The 17,929-nt window shown below is 43.1% G+C and overlaps 1 protein-coding gene across 1 annotated transcript in view; it reads right to left on the bottom strand.

The window, feature by feature from the left end:
* Positions 1–3,028: 3,028 nt before the first annotated feature.
* Positions 3,029–17,929, bottom strand: part of SDAD1 (SDA1 domain containing 1) — a 17,613-nt gene continuing 2,712 nt past the window's right edge. Inside the window, exons 2-22 of the mRNA XM_010008532.1 lie at positions 17,758–17,862; positions 17,555–17,653; positions 17,345–17,455; positions 16,777–16,848; positions 16,587–16,687; positions 15,334–15,391; positions 14,400–14,474; positions 13,510–13,611; positions 13,017–13,086; positions 12,183–12,286; positions 11,425–11,482; positions 10,819–10,877; positions 10,403–10,479; positions 9,520–9,617; positions 9,099–9,175; positions 8,613–8,730; positions 7,058–7,155; positions 6,404–6,597; positions 5,861–5,945; positions 5,312–5,473; positions 3,029–3,079 (exon numbers count right to left, since the gene is read on the bottom strand). Of these exons, the coding sequence (XP_010006834.1) occupies positions 3,029–3,079; positions 5,312–5,473; positions 5,861–5,945; positions 6,404–6,597; positions 7,058–7,155; positions 8,613–8,730; positions 9,099–9,175; positions 9,520–9,617; positions 10,403–10,479; positions 10,819–10,877; positions 11,425–11,482; positions 12,183–12,286; positions 13,017–13,086; positions 13,510–13,611; positions 14,400–14,474; positions 15,334–15,391; positions 16,587–16,687; positions 16,777–16,848; positions 17,345–17,455; positions 17,555–17,653; positions 17,758–17,862 (1,974 nt within the window). The remainder of the gene's footprint in view (positions 3,080–5,311; positions 5,474–5,860; positions 5,946–6,403; positions 6,598–7,057; positions 7,156–8,612; positions 8,731–9,098; positions 9,176–9,519; positions 9,618–10,402; positions 10,480–10,818; positions 10,878–11,424; positions 11,483–12,182; positions 12,287–13,016; positions 13,087–13,509; positions 13,612–14,399; positions 14,475–15,333; positions 15,392–16,586; positions 16,688–16,776; positions 16,849–17,344; positions 17,456–17,554; positions 17,654–17,757; positions 17,863–17,929) is intronic.

The raw sequence follows: 17,929 nt of genomic DNA, 5'->3' as shown, positions 1-17,929 counted from the left end.
GCAGTTCCTCCCCACACGAACCAGCCACACCTGTGGCCCCCAGAAGCAGGAGGACTGCAAGGAGCTCCCGAGCTGCTCGGGGCCAGGGCAGGAGCAGCAGGCAGGAATCCTGCCCGAGGCCGCAGCGCTGCTCGGGGGCCCTCTGCTGGAAAGCTGCAACCCCCCGGGGCCCCACCGCTGGCACTCCCAGATCAGCAAACCCAGCTCCAGCCCCCCGAGATGGGCGAGCAGTGATTGTTCCCTTCGTAGGAAGCGAGCTGGGCTTTCTGCAGGATAGGTCGAGCGCCCCAGGCTGGGGAAGCAGTGGAGAAAGCTGATTTCATCCGCCTGGAATTGTGTCCTGCTCCGTGCTCCGGGGTGTGAAGCCAAACCAGCCTCTGGTCTAAGAGCCAAAAACACGGGGCTTTGTTAAAATAAAGACAGTGTATTTGTTTATATACCCACAAAAACCACCAGAGCATAAGGATGCTAAAATGCACTTTTGCCACCTACAATTGCTGGGATACTGAAACAACAAATCTTCACCCCCTCTAGACTGAGGAATGGGGAAGAGAGCTAAAGAGCAGAGCAGCCCAGCTGTCTGAAGCTGTGATTTCTTCTGTTGCCTCTCCTCTGTTGCCTCTCCTCTGTTTCACGGTGAGTTTGTGAGAAACGTTTGTCGTGCCAATGAACAGGCCCAAACAGACCCTTCAGCAAAGCACAGTTTGTTTACCCTCTTGCAAGAATGGGTGACCTAAACAAGTAGGCACACCCATAGTAAGGTGAATAACGGTTTATATTCCCTGTTCCCGACCCAAAGTTCCCTCCCACTGGCTGGGCACTCCAGGGTTTACAGCCCATCTGACACTTCTAATTATCCTGTAAGTTTCCTGCCCCTGTTTACACATCCCATTCTAGCAGTTTACTTTTTATCTTTTAAGGTATAATTTTGACCTTTCTTGCCCCCTGGGCTGTCTTCCCAATTAACAAACCTACTGGTGTCACCCTGCCCTGAGGAGCAATACAGAAGTGGCTTTGTTGGGTCTGATCTTGGCCATAAATCCTGCTCCATGTTCGGATCCCCAGATGGAGCCCAATTCACTCCCTCAGTTTCTCGGGCCGTAAACCCCTCCTGGTGTCCTCAGAAGGTACAAGTATCTCACTTATCTCAAACTATGTATTTCTAACACTAGGATATATATATATATACACACATACATACCAAACCCAACACTATGTTTCTAACACTAGAATGCAAAATCAACACTACATTTCATTTCTAACAACGGCCCCCCGCCATGTGGTACAAAAAGCCCCCAGCCCACCCCACCCCCCAGAGGCAGGACATAACAGGTGAATGAAGAGATGCTAAAGGCCTGGTTCCCTCTCCCCCCCCCCCCCCCCCTTTTTTTTTTTTCTGTTTTATGCTTCATTTTGGCGAAGAGATTAAAAAGGGCAGCCCAAGACTCTCATGTTTTCATGTAGGGTGGAAGACACAGCCACGCACTTGAGCATGACCCCAGTGCTAGGCCACAAGCAAGGGGGAGGAGGCTCTGCAATAGTCCTAAAACTCAAACAAAAAAAAATTAATTGCGTCCCCCTTTCAGCCTCAGGGTTTTTTTTGACACATGCACATAACAGGCATAAAACTGAAAGGGGGTTTTATACAAGTGCCTCCCCAACTCCTCCCCTTACTGTTGTCTCTTCAGCCCCCTGCTCCACACTCCCTCCTCAAACCGCTAAAGCTCCTCTGCATCCATTTACCTCTGCAGTTCCCAGCTCCATAAACTCGACTTGGCCAGCTCACTGCCAGCATTCCCAGGTAGCAATCTCTGAATTCCCTAAGCAGGAACATTCAATTTGAACATAACATTCAAAGCCACAATTCTCTTATCTCCCTGAAGCCTCTACTAGCTTTTTTTGCTTTAAACAGCAAGATGTGCCAAGAAAACAAACACAACAAATAGGAATTCAGGTGAATACAATTGTGTATTCAGCATAACATACCTCAGGTAAGTGAACTCCTATGTAGGATATAAACATTAACCTGGTTTCCTAAGAAAACAGGAGAAAAAGACCTCACCAACTGCTTTTTTATTAATCTGAGCATGTAGCACCTCTGCCTGCCCCACAAGGAAATCCAGTTCAAAACAGAATTTCACCAAAGGAAGTACAAATAACTCTCTCAAGGTTCCATTAAAACAGGTGGGTGGGTACAGTACAAACACAATGGTCCCAGCAGAAGTAAAGGATGAAGCAAGAGTTCAGTCTTGGGTATGAAGAATCCACAGGTCCATGTTGTTCTCCCATGTACTTAAAAAATCAGTCGCTAGTCAAGTCCCACCATAAGATACATTGATATAGAAAAATAAGATTCCTTTGTTCTCCTGCATGTGATCCTACCTTTCTATTTAAATGGCAACTGAAAACCCTCTCACATATACAAATTTTTCTTATTTTCTTCAAACCATAATGAAACTGTTTCCCCTCACTGGTCACTTGACCAAAGTGTTCTTCCCTCTCACTGCTCAATTGAACTTACTTGTATCACAAGAACTTGGTTTTGTTACTAAATGGGTAAAAACAGCTGCTTAATAAATAGGTTACTCAGTCTGTAAAATAAGATCACTAAGACAGGCACTTTTATATATAATTATATGCTGAGTAAAGACATTTTTTCCCTTCCAATTATCTATTCATTTTTTGCTTCAAGTAAAACACTTTTTACAATAAGGTTTTAGGTTTTAACACTTACAGATACAAAACCAGCTGTAAGTAAATTCTATTCAATCAAAGACAACTGCTTTCTTCCCTAGAATGCTTTAAAAAAGTTCAAATTCTGCAAGGATTAAGGTCTTTTCTGTCAGTCCTGCAGGTTCACTATCCAACAACTTGGAAGTGTGCAATTTCTACTTCTGAACAAAGCAGAAAAACCCATAGGGCATTTCAGTCCCTTTTTTTTTTCCTGTGGAGCCATGGTATGTGGAAATAAGCATTTCTAGGGCTGTTTCTTCACTGGTGATCAAGTACTCCTCTCCATTCCCACGTGTTACTTTAGCAGCCGTTTCCTCTTTTTCAGAAGTGCATCTCGAAGAGCCAGCTAAACGTGAAACAAGAGTGGAAGAGAGCCAGGTAAGGAGAGTATTAAGACAACAACACTATGACATCAACACTTCTCAGCTCCTTCAGTCTCAGAGGAAAAACATTAATAGCTTATCACCTAAAACTGGATGCAGTAACTGGCAAATGCCAACAACTACACTGGTTATGATCTAAACTCTATAGTACAAGTTGGGCTTAAAAAAAGTGTTTCAATACAAAAGCACATCCTGTATAGTGAAAAATATTACAGTAACAAACTGTTCCAGACATCTAAGACGACAGATGTGGTGCCAGGGTTTAGTGGTGAACACTGCAGAATTAGGGTAGTGGTTGTACTCTGATCTTGAAGGTCTCTTCCAACCAGAATGATTCTGTGATACTGTGAACTAACAGGTCAAGAAAATATTTCAGTTCACGTGAGAGGTAAGTTGGATGAGTGTTTTTTTTAAAGAATATTACAAAGTTCCTTTTAAAGGAGGGGAAGGAGGGATGCTAGAATTTTTCACGTGCCATATCACTCTAAGGAGACTTTGTTGTGTATTTCAGGCATGTTTTACTTGCTAAGGGGGTTTAGCTTTAGGGTATAGTAATTTTATTCTGCCACTAAAAGCAGCAGCAGAGCACAGTACCCTACAACTACAGTACTCAAACCCACTTAACTAGTCTTTCCAAATCATGGTCCACAGAACTGATGCTGTGGCCTAACTTTGATTAAACAAGTATGCAGAAAATCACTATTTAGCCGTTACATTTAAACACAAAACATCCACTGGGAGAAAGGAATGAAACCATTCCAGAAGGCTTGTTGGAAAGAAGTACCTGGATTGTTTGCTTGCAACTTTTTTGATGTGTTTTGAGAGCTGGGTTAATGTGGTCAGCCTTATTTGAGGTGAGGCAGAATGATAGAAAATAAGACTACAGAGAATTAGTGCAAGTCTTCCCATTTAACACAAACACTTAACATGTTTCTCTCTATTGAGTCTATAAGTGGTTTCAGTCTTACTTAAGGCAACAAACTGCAGACAAATAAACAGTATCCTAATGATATGACACTGGAAACTACTCAAAGGAGAGTCTGTAAGAATAGAATCTGAAAACTCTAGTGTGAGACAACCAAGCAAGAACACACAGCAATTAACACCACACAGAAATCAAACCCCTGCATAATTGCATTATTCTGTAAGTTATTTTTGGAACATCCTCAAAAGGAGTTCAGTTTCTAACACCCAGAGGAAGCCTAAACTCCCCATCAGCCAGGTTAGAGAAAAGGATTTTAAAGCCAGAGTTTTGTGGTTAGCACACACTACAGTGAAACACTACAGGGCAAGGCGATGTACCTACACCACCAGCAGCCACACACCAGTCATTACCCCAGCTGAGGTGCACCACTAGAGCAGGGGGGCTCCCTGTCCACCCTCCTTTGCACCTCATTTAACCCCAGACATCTGTGGGAGATATAGGGGATCCCTCAAGGCATTCAGCAGCACTGTCATCCCCCAAGGTTTCTGCCTTGCCTTGGAGGCATCCCTTCAGCTACCCTTGGCACAGCTGCCTGCAGGAACATGGATTAACTGGATTGCCAAATACATTTGTACCTCGTTTATCCTTTCACAAGGGCTGTCTTGAATCCTGTATCAGCTCTATGGACAGGCTTGCAGGAAGCAGAGCTAAACTGAAACATCTTTCTAAACAGTTTCAAACAGGTAATAAGTAACATTTATGCCTGTGTTTTAAGGACACTTCTGACAAGCTCTCAGATGACCCTCAAGGCCAGGACAGGCAAGGCCATAATATGACAGTAACAGGAGAAAGGTGAAATATGGAGAGTGCAGAAACTCTTGAAGACTGTCCTGAAAAACAACTACTCCATATCAGGAAAACATTTCTATCATAGGACTGTAGTCAGGGTTCTAGTATGATAATCTTGAACTTCTAGAAAGGAGAACAAGGCACATTATTATTGCCTTTCTAACCTACACACGACTATGCAACAGGGCTGGGTCCTTGATGCATATTAAAGAGAAGAGACTGCCAAAAGCATTCTTCACCACCAATTCTGATCTATCTCCTCTGGGGTAGGATTCACGGGAAGCCACCCAGCCCATAGTCCCTTGCAGCAATTAAACCTTCAAGTCAACAGCAAAGACTAATGGCACAGGATAGACACCACATCACATGCATAAACTTTATTGCTCAGGCTGCCCTCAGTGTTTTCAACATTAGGTATTACCTGTTTTTCCCTGAAAGAACGCTTGTTTTTTGTCCGGACGCTATGGCTGTATCTCATCATCATGAAGTTCTTGTGCTTCTTCTTTTCTTTGTTGGAAGAGCTGGCAAAGGGGTTAATTTTTGTTTTCTTTCTCACAAATTCTTTTCTGTCTGTTTTTCCAGCCTGCAATAAGACAGTGTAACAGAACAGGGGGTCATTTTCCATTCCATACAGGTAACATCAGCTGCTGAGGTGACAGATTCCAAAGCAGGGACAATAAACCCAGGCTTAGTATGACTTTGTGGATGTCTTGCAATCCTTCCACGCTGATCCTTCATCACAATGAACACTGGGGGTGTCTATTTTCATTGTAACCTGTGAATACCAAGAGGCTGTTTATTTGGCACAGCCAAGGAGCAACAGCAAACCTCCTCAGAAATATTTCTCAAAAAGCAGACAGCAGCTGGGGACTTGTCTTACAGATGCAATCCCACCACCCCCTTCTGCAGGAGACAAAAGCACAAAGCCGTATCTAGAAAAGCAGATGACATGAAACACCCAGTTCCTCACCATAGCAGTTGCTAGTCTGGTCTCCTTGTCCGATTTAGGCTTCTTATGCAGATGTTCAATATCTCTGAGTGAAAGCAACTCTCCCCTACACAAAAATCCAACAAAAGGCCATCACAAACTAACCTTCATCTGGCAAGGAAAACAAGACCTTTTGTATCTCAGCAATCTCTTACACCATTGTTTTCATATTAATTTTCACTCAAGCACTTCTTGTTCTGTCTCAAGCTAATTCTTGCCCCTCATTCTTGTGACAACCTTACAAAGGTTGAATGTTTTGCAAGCCCCACTTTATATAGTTTAAGAAACTGGAGATATAACCATGCAACTACCAAAATAGCCACACGTGCCTATGGGTTTCCATTAGCCCCTCTTGTCTCTTCTTTCAGGGATAAATCAATCACCCCAGCCAGGAGCCCTTCCAGGCTGCATGGGTCTCAGCAGCAGGTACTGACCAACAGGAAAGCTCTGTGCCCTGCCACAATTAAAAGCTCTATCACCAGACTGTAGCAAAGAGAAAGCACTCTTTGATAGTCCATATCCTACCTGCCCTCCTCCTCTTCATCATCTATTTCAATATGTTTCCTTTTGGCAGCTTTGCCAGGTGCTGAATTAAGTTCTTTGGAGAGCTGAGCAAGGCGTATTTTGTGGAACTCTTCTTGGGTTAGCAGCCTGCTGGTACTGACTGCTGCAGCTTTGGCTTTTCGTTCCTCCACAGGCATGCTTTTCACCTTCTCTGCCTTTTGGAAAAAGTGCAAAAATAATATTCAACCAGAGGCTCTGCAAACCATTTCTGTGCCAGTTCACCCATGACCCTTGCCTCCCAAATGCCAATGTAGGGGCAATATTGTTCAGAAATGCTACAAGCAGTTGTTAGGATTCTTCAGTTTTATACCTAACATGCAGTATTAGTATAGAGAAGGACATCCACCCTCTATGTCAGAGCAAGTAAGAGCAGCCATGTGAATACCATAGCTTGAAAGAATTTAGCACTAGGACAGAATTCCCCCAAATCTCCTTCCCACCCTAAGGAAATGCACAATTCAGCACAGGTGCTAAGCAGTACTTCAACCTCCCTAATTCTGGTCAAGCCCTGTATAATTATTTATGAGCAGCCACGTGAAGGCACAGAGCAACATCATTTGGTCTGCTATTAACAAGACCTGTTTGTACTTGGGGTAGAAGACATTTAGAACTCACTATTTCTTGGTGCTCCTCATCTGAGGAGTGATGCACATCAATCCATTCTCCATCTTCGTTATCTTCTTCCTCACTCAGACTAGCACTTTCCCATCCATCTGCTCAGGGGAACAAGTGCACAGTACAGATCTAACTTAACTGTTAGAGTTTGAAATAGTTTCAGATCAGATCAAAAGCTCCCACCACCTTTGATTAATTATCACCTAATGCATTTATGCCCAGGGACATGCTCACCAAACAAGGCAAGCTGTCAGGTCTCAGCATTCCAGCCTTAAAACTACATAGATGTTACCAAGACATAAGATACTTGACACATTCAGTTGCTATTTGTTAGTGATTTTCAGAAGACATCCACAGCTGAACAGACCAGCAGCTCCCATGCTTTCCCATTGGGACATTCAGCTATCAAATTCCATCTGGCTTGCAAACAATTCAAAGCTGTGCAAAAAACATCAGCTTTGATTTCTTAGTACATCCATATCATATGCACAGTCAGTTATGGATACCAGTTGTTAGTGATAACTGCATATGGCAGTGCAAAGGCTTTGAAAATATATACATGCACCCTAAAAGCAGCTGGGGTATTTTCTCATTATCGGGACCTGCAGATGCTTTAACACATTTACCATGAGCTTTCAACAAACCTGGTGATCAGAGCCTTGACATAAAATGGGTTAATGTACATCTGTTCACTCAAGACCAAACCAGCCTCAGAAAATACCCACAACAGCTTGCACACTCAGTGTCCCAGCAAGCTATCCCACAGTGCTATCTTTGCCAAGCTTAACTCTCATCTGAAGTTAAACAACCTCAAAACAAAATGGGGACAGTCTCTGAAGTATCTGAATCCTTATTATGCTGCTAGTAATGGTGTTCCCTTCTCACTGCAATCCAAACCAAGGAGGGAAGCATAGCTATTTATACCCACATTCCTTTCTGCAGTGTTTGCATTGCTCTTTAGTGTTGTTCAAACTGACAAATGTGCTAGTTACCAGCTTCAGAAACCAAAGCAAAGAATGTTATACTTACCACCCAATTCACGTCTCTAAGAAACCTGAAATATCAGGGTGTTCATTCCTCCAATACACCTCCACTGCACTACCCCACTGCCCTCAAGCATCATTTATCCAACTTCCAGCTTAATTTTCCAGTCCCTCCCCATCATTTTTGCCCCTGATTCAGGCAGAGACTTCAGGTTGTATGGAGCATCTACACAGGAAATGAATTAAAGAAGCCAAACACTATATTTAAGTCCCATTGCCTTGCTTCATACAAAAACTTTGTTTTAAGCAGAGCTAAACACATGAAGGCCCATAGCTGTACAATGCTTTTCTACCCCTCAGTGTAAGACAACACAATACAGTACCAAACAGCACTGGATAAACTGCACTTAGTCAGTGACAGTGTCAGTGCCTCTGAATGGACAACAGGCATGTAACCCACACAGCATGTAACAGCAGCAAGTGAAATGCACAAATGCCCAGTTTTAAGTTCAAATAAAAACATTTGTGACAGTGATGCTCAAAATAGAAGTAGTGAAGAGAAGAAGGCCAACCTTCCTCTTTGGTTCCTTCTTCAACATCCAGTACTTCTGCTCCTGGAATATAATCTTTGGCATCCAGTTCACCATATTCATGAATCCTAGCTTCCACGGAGGCCTCAGTAGGCTTGCCCTGCAAGTTAATAAAACACATGCTAAGCAGCCTGCTATGTTATTGCCCACAAATCTATGAAATAAACTGGGGGAGAAGAAGATTCAGGAGAAAAGAAATTATGCCTGAGAAGATGCTGAATTACTAAAAATTTGAACCAATTCTAGGAAGACAATCAAGCTTCTGTAACACTATCTTACCAATGAGTTTGATAAATCTGAACTAAGGAAATGTTGAAATAAGAATGCATCACACAAAAATGCAGCAAGGAAAGAACACAGGCCTGATTCCAGCTCATTCTGAAGAGGCTTTGAGAGAAGTTTTTGAGCAATCATTTCTCAGCACAAGTCTACATTGATGCTGAACACAACACACATAAGAACACTCACCCTGAATTTCTTCTGCAGCATCTCTGGATTCAGGGAACGGAAAAGGTGTATCAGAGTTCTTGCAGACATCATCACATCTACCCAGAAATAAAGAGAATCAAGAGTAAGTCTAGAAAAGCAGAACTCTGAGCAAACTGCTCATGCCTGTTCTGAAGTCCAGCTCTTCCATATGGTCTAATCTTTTCCAGCAAGCAGTTTCCCTTCAGTCTTCTCTATTGGGTCTCCTGGTTTAAACTACACCTGACTGTTCTGTCTCCTATCTATATACTCTGAAAATAGAGAAAATCAGACATCCTGAAAATGATACCTCCCAGCCCACAGAAAAACAATTGAGACATCACTATTATGAAAGGCTTAGCAATGGAGGACCTTATTATACAGGAGAAAAAATTATGAATTCTACTCATGTAAATACACTTACTTTTATTTTTATGAGTCTTGTACTGAACAAGGTCGTGGAGCAGATCTTCAGTCATGGCTAATGGACATCTCGCAGTGATTTCTTTTATTGCATTGATCCTAAAAAGTTGGAAGAGTTATATTCTTAACGATGCAGTTGGAAGTAACTCCCACTGGCCCAATAATAGACTTAATTATTTGGCAGTTGAAGAACCCTGTAAAGCACTTACACAACATTTAGTGTAAGAACATCACAAGGAGCTGTGTACAAAGGTTCTTCCAAAATTCCATCTTTGGCCTATACTCTACTCTCCAGCTATTATGTTGCCTGACCCTAGACACCAGAATTCTGCAAGTGAAGTCTGGGTCCAGGCAGACAGGAGAAGCAGTCAAACAATCCCCAGGCCAAGGAAAAAAAGTCAAGAAACAGTTCTGAAGTCAACTGTGAGCAGGCTAAGAACAGTATAACAAGCCTATGTGCTCACAAAAGTTCCATTTTAAACCATCTTCATGCCCTAAATACCTCTTGACCAGTCAAAGTACGTAACACTTTCACTAAGAGCAACATTTAATCCATAGTATCAAAATTTAATTCACAAAGTTAAGAGTCCTAAGCTATGCTGCTAGCCACTCACTGAGTATATACAAATAGATTGAATAGATCTGCCCAGGAAAGTGGTGGAGTCACCATTCCTGGAGATGCACAGAAACCCATCTTTCCATGGAATTTAAAACAGTGCCAAGAAAAATAAGGAAAGTTTCTCCTAAGATACCATCCTAACTTTTTTGTTCAAGCAGACTCTTGAAGGCATGATATCAATGACAGGAATAATTTTTAGGTGGCTTCAGAAAGAAAAGTTTTTCCACAAAGAGTTTTCACAGTTCTTGTAAGATTTTGTACCTACCCTACAGTCATGACCTCCCCAGAATTCTTGTCAGTGACAAAGTTATTGGCAATGGTCATTAACACTGACTGGATAATCTGCAAGTAAGGAAAAAGGTTAAATAAAACTTGATGCTATTCAATAAGTGTCAAAGTGAGTTAATATTAACAGACTGAGGCCTTTTCACAGAATTATGGAGCTCAGGACTTTTCACTACAGCCTGCAAATATTTTCTGGACAAGTTACCTCGCAGAAATCAAGACAGACATGGGTGGTTTTTATTCCCTTTATACAAAATAATCCCTTGTAACTTGCAGAAGTGTCTAAAGTTACTATAAGCTTGTAAAAACAAAGGGTCTGACCAGATTCCCTTTTCTACCGCCATCCCATAATTCCACTTAATTTTGAATATCATAGAAGGCAGGTGAAGTACTGACCTCAGGTGGTACTAGCTGATGTGAAGCTTGGGCAGCAAACAGAAGAATCTTTGTCACTTCTGGGAGAAAAGGGGGAAGAAGACACCAACATAAATTGCTGCAGCTTAGTTTGACCAATAAATGCATCCACCAAAATAGCTAACCCAACAAGCTGCTCAAAGTCTCAAAGCCACTTCAGTCTGCAGTTATTTGGGACAAACATCATTTCTCTCCCACCAGGGATTAGGAACTCCTCTGCTCTCCACCCCAGCAGCAGTGCAATCCCTCCTTTAACAGCCAGGAGAGAAAAAGAAATGCTCTAGAATTCGAGTGTAACACCAGTAAAACAAAGCAGCAAAAGGCAATCATGCTTTGCAGGGAAGTAGGAACTCAGCAGATTCGTTTTATACTATTGCTGGAGTTCCTCAAGTACTCAGGTAAGGAGCATTGAGTGCACACAGCTTCTGTAGAAGTCCAAAGCCCTTCACACTTCTGGTAATCAAGGCCTTTTATTTCCTTCACCCACACCCTCTGGACTATTACTTCCTTCTAAGCTACTGCCACCTAAGAACTAACTGTGCATGTGACATGATGGGACAGCAGTGTTTTCTGCTGGTAGCCACTGACCTCTCTGATGGGGCTGCAGGAATCTCTGAATGAAGGGGTAGAAATTAAAAAGAAAAAGCTGCAAGAAAGAAGTTGTAACAGATTAACAACTTGAGATCAGCTTCATAGACTGATATGACACAGAACAATCAAGAATTCTATACAGTTTGCTCTCCAAATGCCTTGGATTTTATTACATGACATTCTCCCCTTGAGTTGGACATATATAGAGCTGAGGAAGTGATTTTTACAAAGGAAAAATAAGGCTCAACCCCAAGCTCTGTGAAACACAGTGTGGTTCTTGTTAAAACTGCACAAAATTTCAATTAGGGCACTCTGCAGCAAAACCCTACAGCATGACACTTTCCCCTCTGCCTCAGGGACACAATTCTCTCTCCCAAACAGAAACTCTCCAGCAGTTTTGAGCACACTTCAGCTGTATCTTAGAGAGTGCCAGTTGTGGGCAATTACCCGGCTCCTTTGAATAGTCTTCCTCCTTTGAAAAGCCTCCCAGGAGCACACAAGTATTGGAAATTATTAGAGACAGCTCAGCTATTCTCCAGGCCAACAGGTTTCTCTAGCAGAGATCATTTAGTACCACAAAAGTCTACACCACTGTACCATGCCATGAGACCCACTGACAACTACCTGAGTAGACATCTGCACTTCTCAACATGCCAAATTGAACCTTGTTTTCCAGAGGCACAAGGCCAGGGCATGCCAGCACCCAAACCAGGCTGGCTACCATCAGATCATTATAAAGTTACCAGAGCATGTACCTCGTGTATTCCAACTAGCCTAGATATCAAGTCCATGAGCATCATCTTCACTTCAAATCGTTCCTTACAGTTCTCCAGCTGCTTCAGCAGTTTCTCTGCAAAGTCTGGAAGAAGTAGCAAGAAATGGATGGCTTACTTAAACAGCACAATACAGAACTCTGTTGGGATAAAGGTTAAAAAGGCAGTTTGGTTGGTTTTTTTTAAGCCCCAGTGCCCTTAGCACAGAAGAAATTCGAGGAGGTCAGAGCACTTCTCCCAGTAGCTTGCATTTATGCCTACTGGAAGGTCTGAAGTTGTCCACAGGTCCAGAGAGGAACATTAGAACAAGTTCCACTACATAACAAACTCAGTATTTAAAGCTAGATTTGTTATAGATATATTTCGGGTTCATCTGAAAAGCAATCTGTGGAGGTTCACTAGATCAGACTAAGATTAAGTGATACTGGAGAAACATGCAAATAATAATAGAAGTACATTTTTTAAGTGGGTAAGCCAAAGAAGCTATCATAAACTACTCCTTATTCACACGAGTTACGGCCTTCACGGATAAAAGAAAGGTAGACAGCCACATCCTGATTTGCAGCAACATCAAGTAGATGATTTAACATTGCTTCTTCCTTGTCTGAACCTGTTCTGCTACAGCAAGCACAACAGGATTGATACCACTCTTCTGCAGTGCTCTGAAATTGTAAGATAAAGCACACTGCAAGTATCACATGGCCCATTTCTATTTACTTGTCACTGCCTTTCTCCTTGCAGAGTTGTGTCCAAGCTTCAGTGTCTGGGATAACACAGAACTTGAAAAAAAAACCAGACAAAATAGCGCATGCTTACCTTGGGGATCATGAATCAAGTGAATAGCAGAGAAGTTAAACACTTCTGGCCTGCTCTTCTTCTTCTGTTTCTGCACGGCAAAGAGAGAGACATTGGAAGTGCTTCAGTTCCAGGCTGCTGTTAAAAGCTTCTATTTATCATTCTTCTCTTCAAAGAGTTGCTTTAACAAGTAAACTATCACTCTTTTCAACTGCACAGGGTTTCCTGCCACCTCACAGGAGCTGCATTAAAAAAGTTACTTATTGAGACACCACACATTTAGAAGTAGGGGACCACACAACAGGTACCCAGAGCAGAACTCATCCACAACTTAGGCTCTAAAACTGTTTGAAATAAAACGTCCTTCCAAACAAACACGGCACACGCCTGGGCAACGGGTGCTGGAACAGTTGAGGACGTTGACCTAGAGGAGGTGACAAAAGGTAGCCAAGTCACCAGGGGTAACAAGCTTTCTGTATGTGAAGGATCAAGCTCCAGGTCAGATGTCCCTCACCTTGAGAACCTTCATGGCTTTCTCCAGTTTCTTCTTGCGCTTGGTGTTCTTCTTATTAGTTGCATATCGCATCATCAGATCTCTGGCTGTAGGAGCATCATCCTGCAGAAGGCAATGGAAAACAAGGCTCAGGTGACACCAGGCTTCACATGGGAATCAGAGAAACTCAAAGTATCAGGATCCTGTCCTGCATTGGAAAACTCTCCCTCTTGCTAAATATCATATAGCTACAGTAGCATTTATAATCCTGATGCCACAAAACTCACCACATACCTACATGCAAGGGAGACCAGAGACTTGATCATCAATACAATAGTTTATACATCTGGTCAGAGCACTGTTCACTCATTGTTCACGTCATTGTTGAACACAATGTTCACTCACTGCTCACAGGATATCACTAATGATATCCTATATTGGCAGGTTCAGACTGATGGGAATCAGAGAAACTCAAAGTATCAGGATGCTGTCCTGCATTGGAAAACTCTCCCTCTTGCAGACTGAGTTAGGTTATCAGCCTTCTCAAGATAACTGGATTATGTTAATTTGGACACAAACAGGAAGTGGAGCACAAAAGGGAAAACAAAGCAGACAGCTAGAAACTTAAACAATCACCCACTACAGTGAAAAGCCTCTTCCCACAACTCTGTATTGCACATCTAGCAAATCATCACCTGTGAACTAGACTGACCCGCCCCTGTTTAGGTCTTCAAAGCTTCTATCACAACAATAGGAAAGCAACTATAAGCTTTAGACACAGACAGCAAAGGCATCCTGTAGGAAACAAGATTAAAAAATAAGTAACAGACTGGTGGAGCTAGGGTCACTAGGAGGGCAGACCTACCAGCTTGAAGAAAAAGAGAAGGGAAGAATCAATTCACAACACCCACCTCAGATTCTGAGTCACTATCTTGTTTTTCATCTTCATCTCTCCCAAGAAAGAACTTCAAACTAGCAACTAACACCTGAAAAGCAAAGTTAAGGTAATCTAGGACAAACTGACAAGAGGACTTGCAACACACATACATCCACATCTTAGTTTACCCAGTTTTTTTACAGGCATGAGTATTAACAGAAAATCAGACTGAAATCTGCAGGCGTTTTACAGACACTCAGTCCATTTTTGCTTCCCAGCCTCAACAGTCAGAGCCACACAGAGTCAATAAGCAGCTGAGCTTCCACAATGCCTGGAACAAGTTTACAGATGCAGATTATCTTCCTACCGTTCCGCAAAGCCATTTCAATCTAAGTGCTCCACATGAACCTTATCAGGAACTCCTGCACAGCTGATACCTGAGACAGTGCTCAAAAGCCCAAACATTTATTAGGTTATAAGAGTTGCTCACATTTTTTCTTTGTCTTGACTAGTTAATGTTTATTGAATGGAACAGCTTTCGGACCTTCAGAGCTGAAAAACTTGCCTCAAATTATAAAAGCTTAGAAAACCCACAGCAAAGCAGAACTGACACGGATGACAAAAGACCTTATATGTACCCAAGCCCCCAGGCAGGACAACAGCTCTCTTCACATGTAAGAAATGAAAGCCTTACAGTGCTCGTTACAAAGAAGCAATATTCTGGCAGCCTCTGCTGAGCAGAAGTGGCAAGTACACACACCCTTCCCACACCAGCCTGCTTCCAATTCTGCTGCTCTGCACAGGTGCCAAATGTCACCTCCCCCCACAACATGAGCACCATTTTGGAAAGAAAACAAGACTAACACAAATCACCAGTGAAGCTTGCTAGCAATTACAGTACCAAAATAAAAAGCTGCATCCACAGGAAAAATATAGCTCAGGTAACATGAGGCGATTTCTGTTCTCACCTTCGTCACTTTGGAAAAACAGGCAGTTGTGATAACATTGACTGTCTTGGCATCATTCCTGGAAAACAGTACAACATTACCTTGCAAGTTTAGCCATTTCAAGTAATGCTCAGAAAATAAAGCCTCACAAAGTGTGACTGCTAGTAATTAGGAAGCCTCATTAAAATTAAGTCTCTCAAAGCAGATGTGCAGAGAAATGAAGCTTCTATAATTTTCTTTTCTTCCAACATCACAGTAGCTTCATCTAAATAAGCAAATACACTCTTGCTCCACCTAGTTCATGCTGTGACTGAAGGGGCAGAAAGAACAACCTCCAGTAAGATAACTGAAGACAGATTACCACTTTTTCCACCGATAAAAGATAAACTCCCACCAGGTGAAAAAGGTCAGTGTAGAATTCTAACTTTCATTAGAAAATCAACTGGATAGTTGAAATAAAGTATGCTTTAAAAATCAAAATTAGTAATAAAGCTACAGGAAAAAATCTGGTTTCATACCAAGTTTCTCTTACTTAAAAACCAACTCCATAGGACTGAAGAGGTCTTTACCTACAACACTTTTTTCAGCAGCCCCTATGTTCTCTGCCTTCTATTGATCTATTCTGCTCCCCAGAACTGCCACTTGTTGCATTTTAATCTCTATACAGTTTCATTTCTGTGCAAGAACCAAGAGCAGCACAAGAGTTACAAAGTGAAGGGCTTGTAAATCTTAAGATGTTTTTAGAGTCAAGGAGCAAGCAGGAGGCTTTTACTCCTTTCAATACTTACCTTTAGGCAACTATTTCTCAGGCTATCGCTAAAAACAGGAACCATATTACAGCTTCATTAAAACAGCCCGGAAGTCAAAGCACCTACTAGGTCAGTCTTCCAGAATGAATTTAAGTCTTAAGAAAAAAAGAAAAAACCAAAAAGCTACGCGGAAATTCCTCCTCCCACTGTACAAGACAGGCTGTGTGCCAACATTAGCAGGTTTTAAGTGCAAAAGCTCAAAAAAGCAAGCTGCACACAGCTTTGGATTCAAATGCAACACCGTTTCCATACTGTTTTCAACTAACATATCAACAACTCAACCTCAACAACTCTGGGACAATGCACAACAGTGTTCCTTCCCAGCTAAATTGCATCCCACGAAACACAGCTCAACTGGAACACAAAAAAGGAGGCCCAGGCCTTCAGTCTGACATGATGCACTATGTGCCACTCATGATGTCAGGAGAGCTGCCCCACAACAAAAGTGGAACCAGTCAGACCTACCAAATATTCCTCGTGTAAAGCTCAATCATCACATCCAGAGATATCTTGGCAGCAGTAGGGTTGCTGTCTCTCAGCATAGTATACATGAAGTTCTGCAGCATCTGAGGAAGGAGCATAGGCACAGTTATTCTGGGTCTTTCAGCACATCAAGACGTTAGGTGGCAGAATATCCAAGGGCTGAAATACTTACTGTGTTCACTTTGTTGTTTTTGTGCTTGGCATTGACATTCTTGATGTCTGACACGATGTGAGTGTACAAAGTCTGAAAATGGAGAGATGGCAGGGAGGAACCCCTGGAAGCCATGCAGAGAACAAGGCAGCTACATCACTACTCCCACACACAGCCTCCAAGTACTAAGATGAGGGACCAAACCACTCACAGCTAATATCAATTTGCCTTTAAATTACAGCTGGAAAAACAGCATTAAGTTATCCTGGGAAGTCTCACCTACTCTTCATTTCTGTATTTGGCAAAAGTGCTCAATTTCCAGCACCAACAGCAAGGCAGGAAAATGAAATACAGCTTTAGCAATCCCAGCCTGTACCATAGGCCAGGCTCATAACCGTGGTGACAGAAAGCACTTGATCTTCACTTTCATGGTAGATAACCTGAAATATGGCTTGACCCAACAGCTCGTTTATTTTGAGCCTTCCTACTGTTACCATGGAGAACAGCTGCCTGCGAGTGCTGCAGTTCTTCTGGCAAGGCAGCCAGCACCTGCTGGAAAACAGGAATGGTTTTGGGAAGCAGGGCTCACCTTCCGTAGCAGTTTATCGTGGCAGCGCAGCAGCTGGAAGAAGAGCTCCAGCAAACTCGTGGGAGAGATGAGATTCTTGTTCCTTAACAAGATCAAAGCCTTACAGAAGGTCTGCGAGAGAGAAACGGGGAATCAGAACCAGCATTGCACAAACCCGACCTTCCACCTCGATGAGGAGGCAGCCCCGAGGCTGCACCCCGCAGGCCTCACCATGCGCAGCTCCGCGTCCAGCACCGTGTGGTGGTAGGAGAGCAGGTCCTTCAGCTGCTGCGGAAAGCTGGCCATGTGCTCGGGGTAGCAGTGGGCAACCTGGGCACAGACAGACCCCGCTGAAACCTCCGGCGAAACCCTCGGGTCACCCTCCCGACCCCGGGAAAGCCGCTCAGATCTGCCTGCGGGCAGCCCAGCCTCACCTGCGCCAGGAACATCACCAGCTCCGCCAGCTCCTTACTGGGCTTGTCGGGCTGGAAGGTGAAGATCTCCACGTGGGACTGGTAGTGCTGGTGCTGCTGGAGGAACTGGGCAGGGCCCGGGCGGGCGGCGCTGAGCGGGGCCCTCGCGCGGCCCCCCCGGCCCCGCCGCACC

The sequence above is a fragment of the Chaetura pelagica genome, unplaced genomic scaffold (genome assembly GCF_000747805.2).
Source record: "Chaetura pelagica isolate M959 unplaced genomic scaffold, ChaPel_1.0 scaffold272, whole genome shotgun sequence".
Lineage (NCBI taxonomy): Eukaryota > Metazoa > Chordata > Aves > Apodiformes > Apodidae > Chaetura > Chaetura pelagica.
This window is presented reverse-complemented; position numbering and strand designations above follow the sequence as displayed.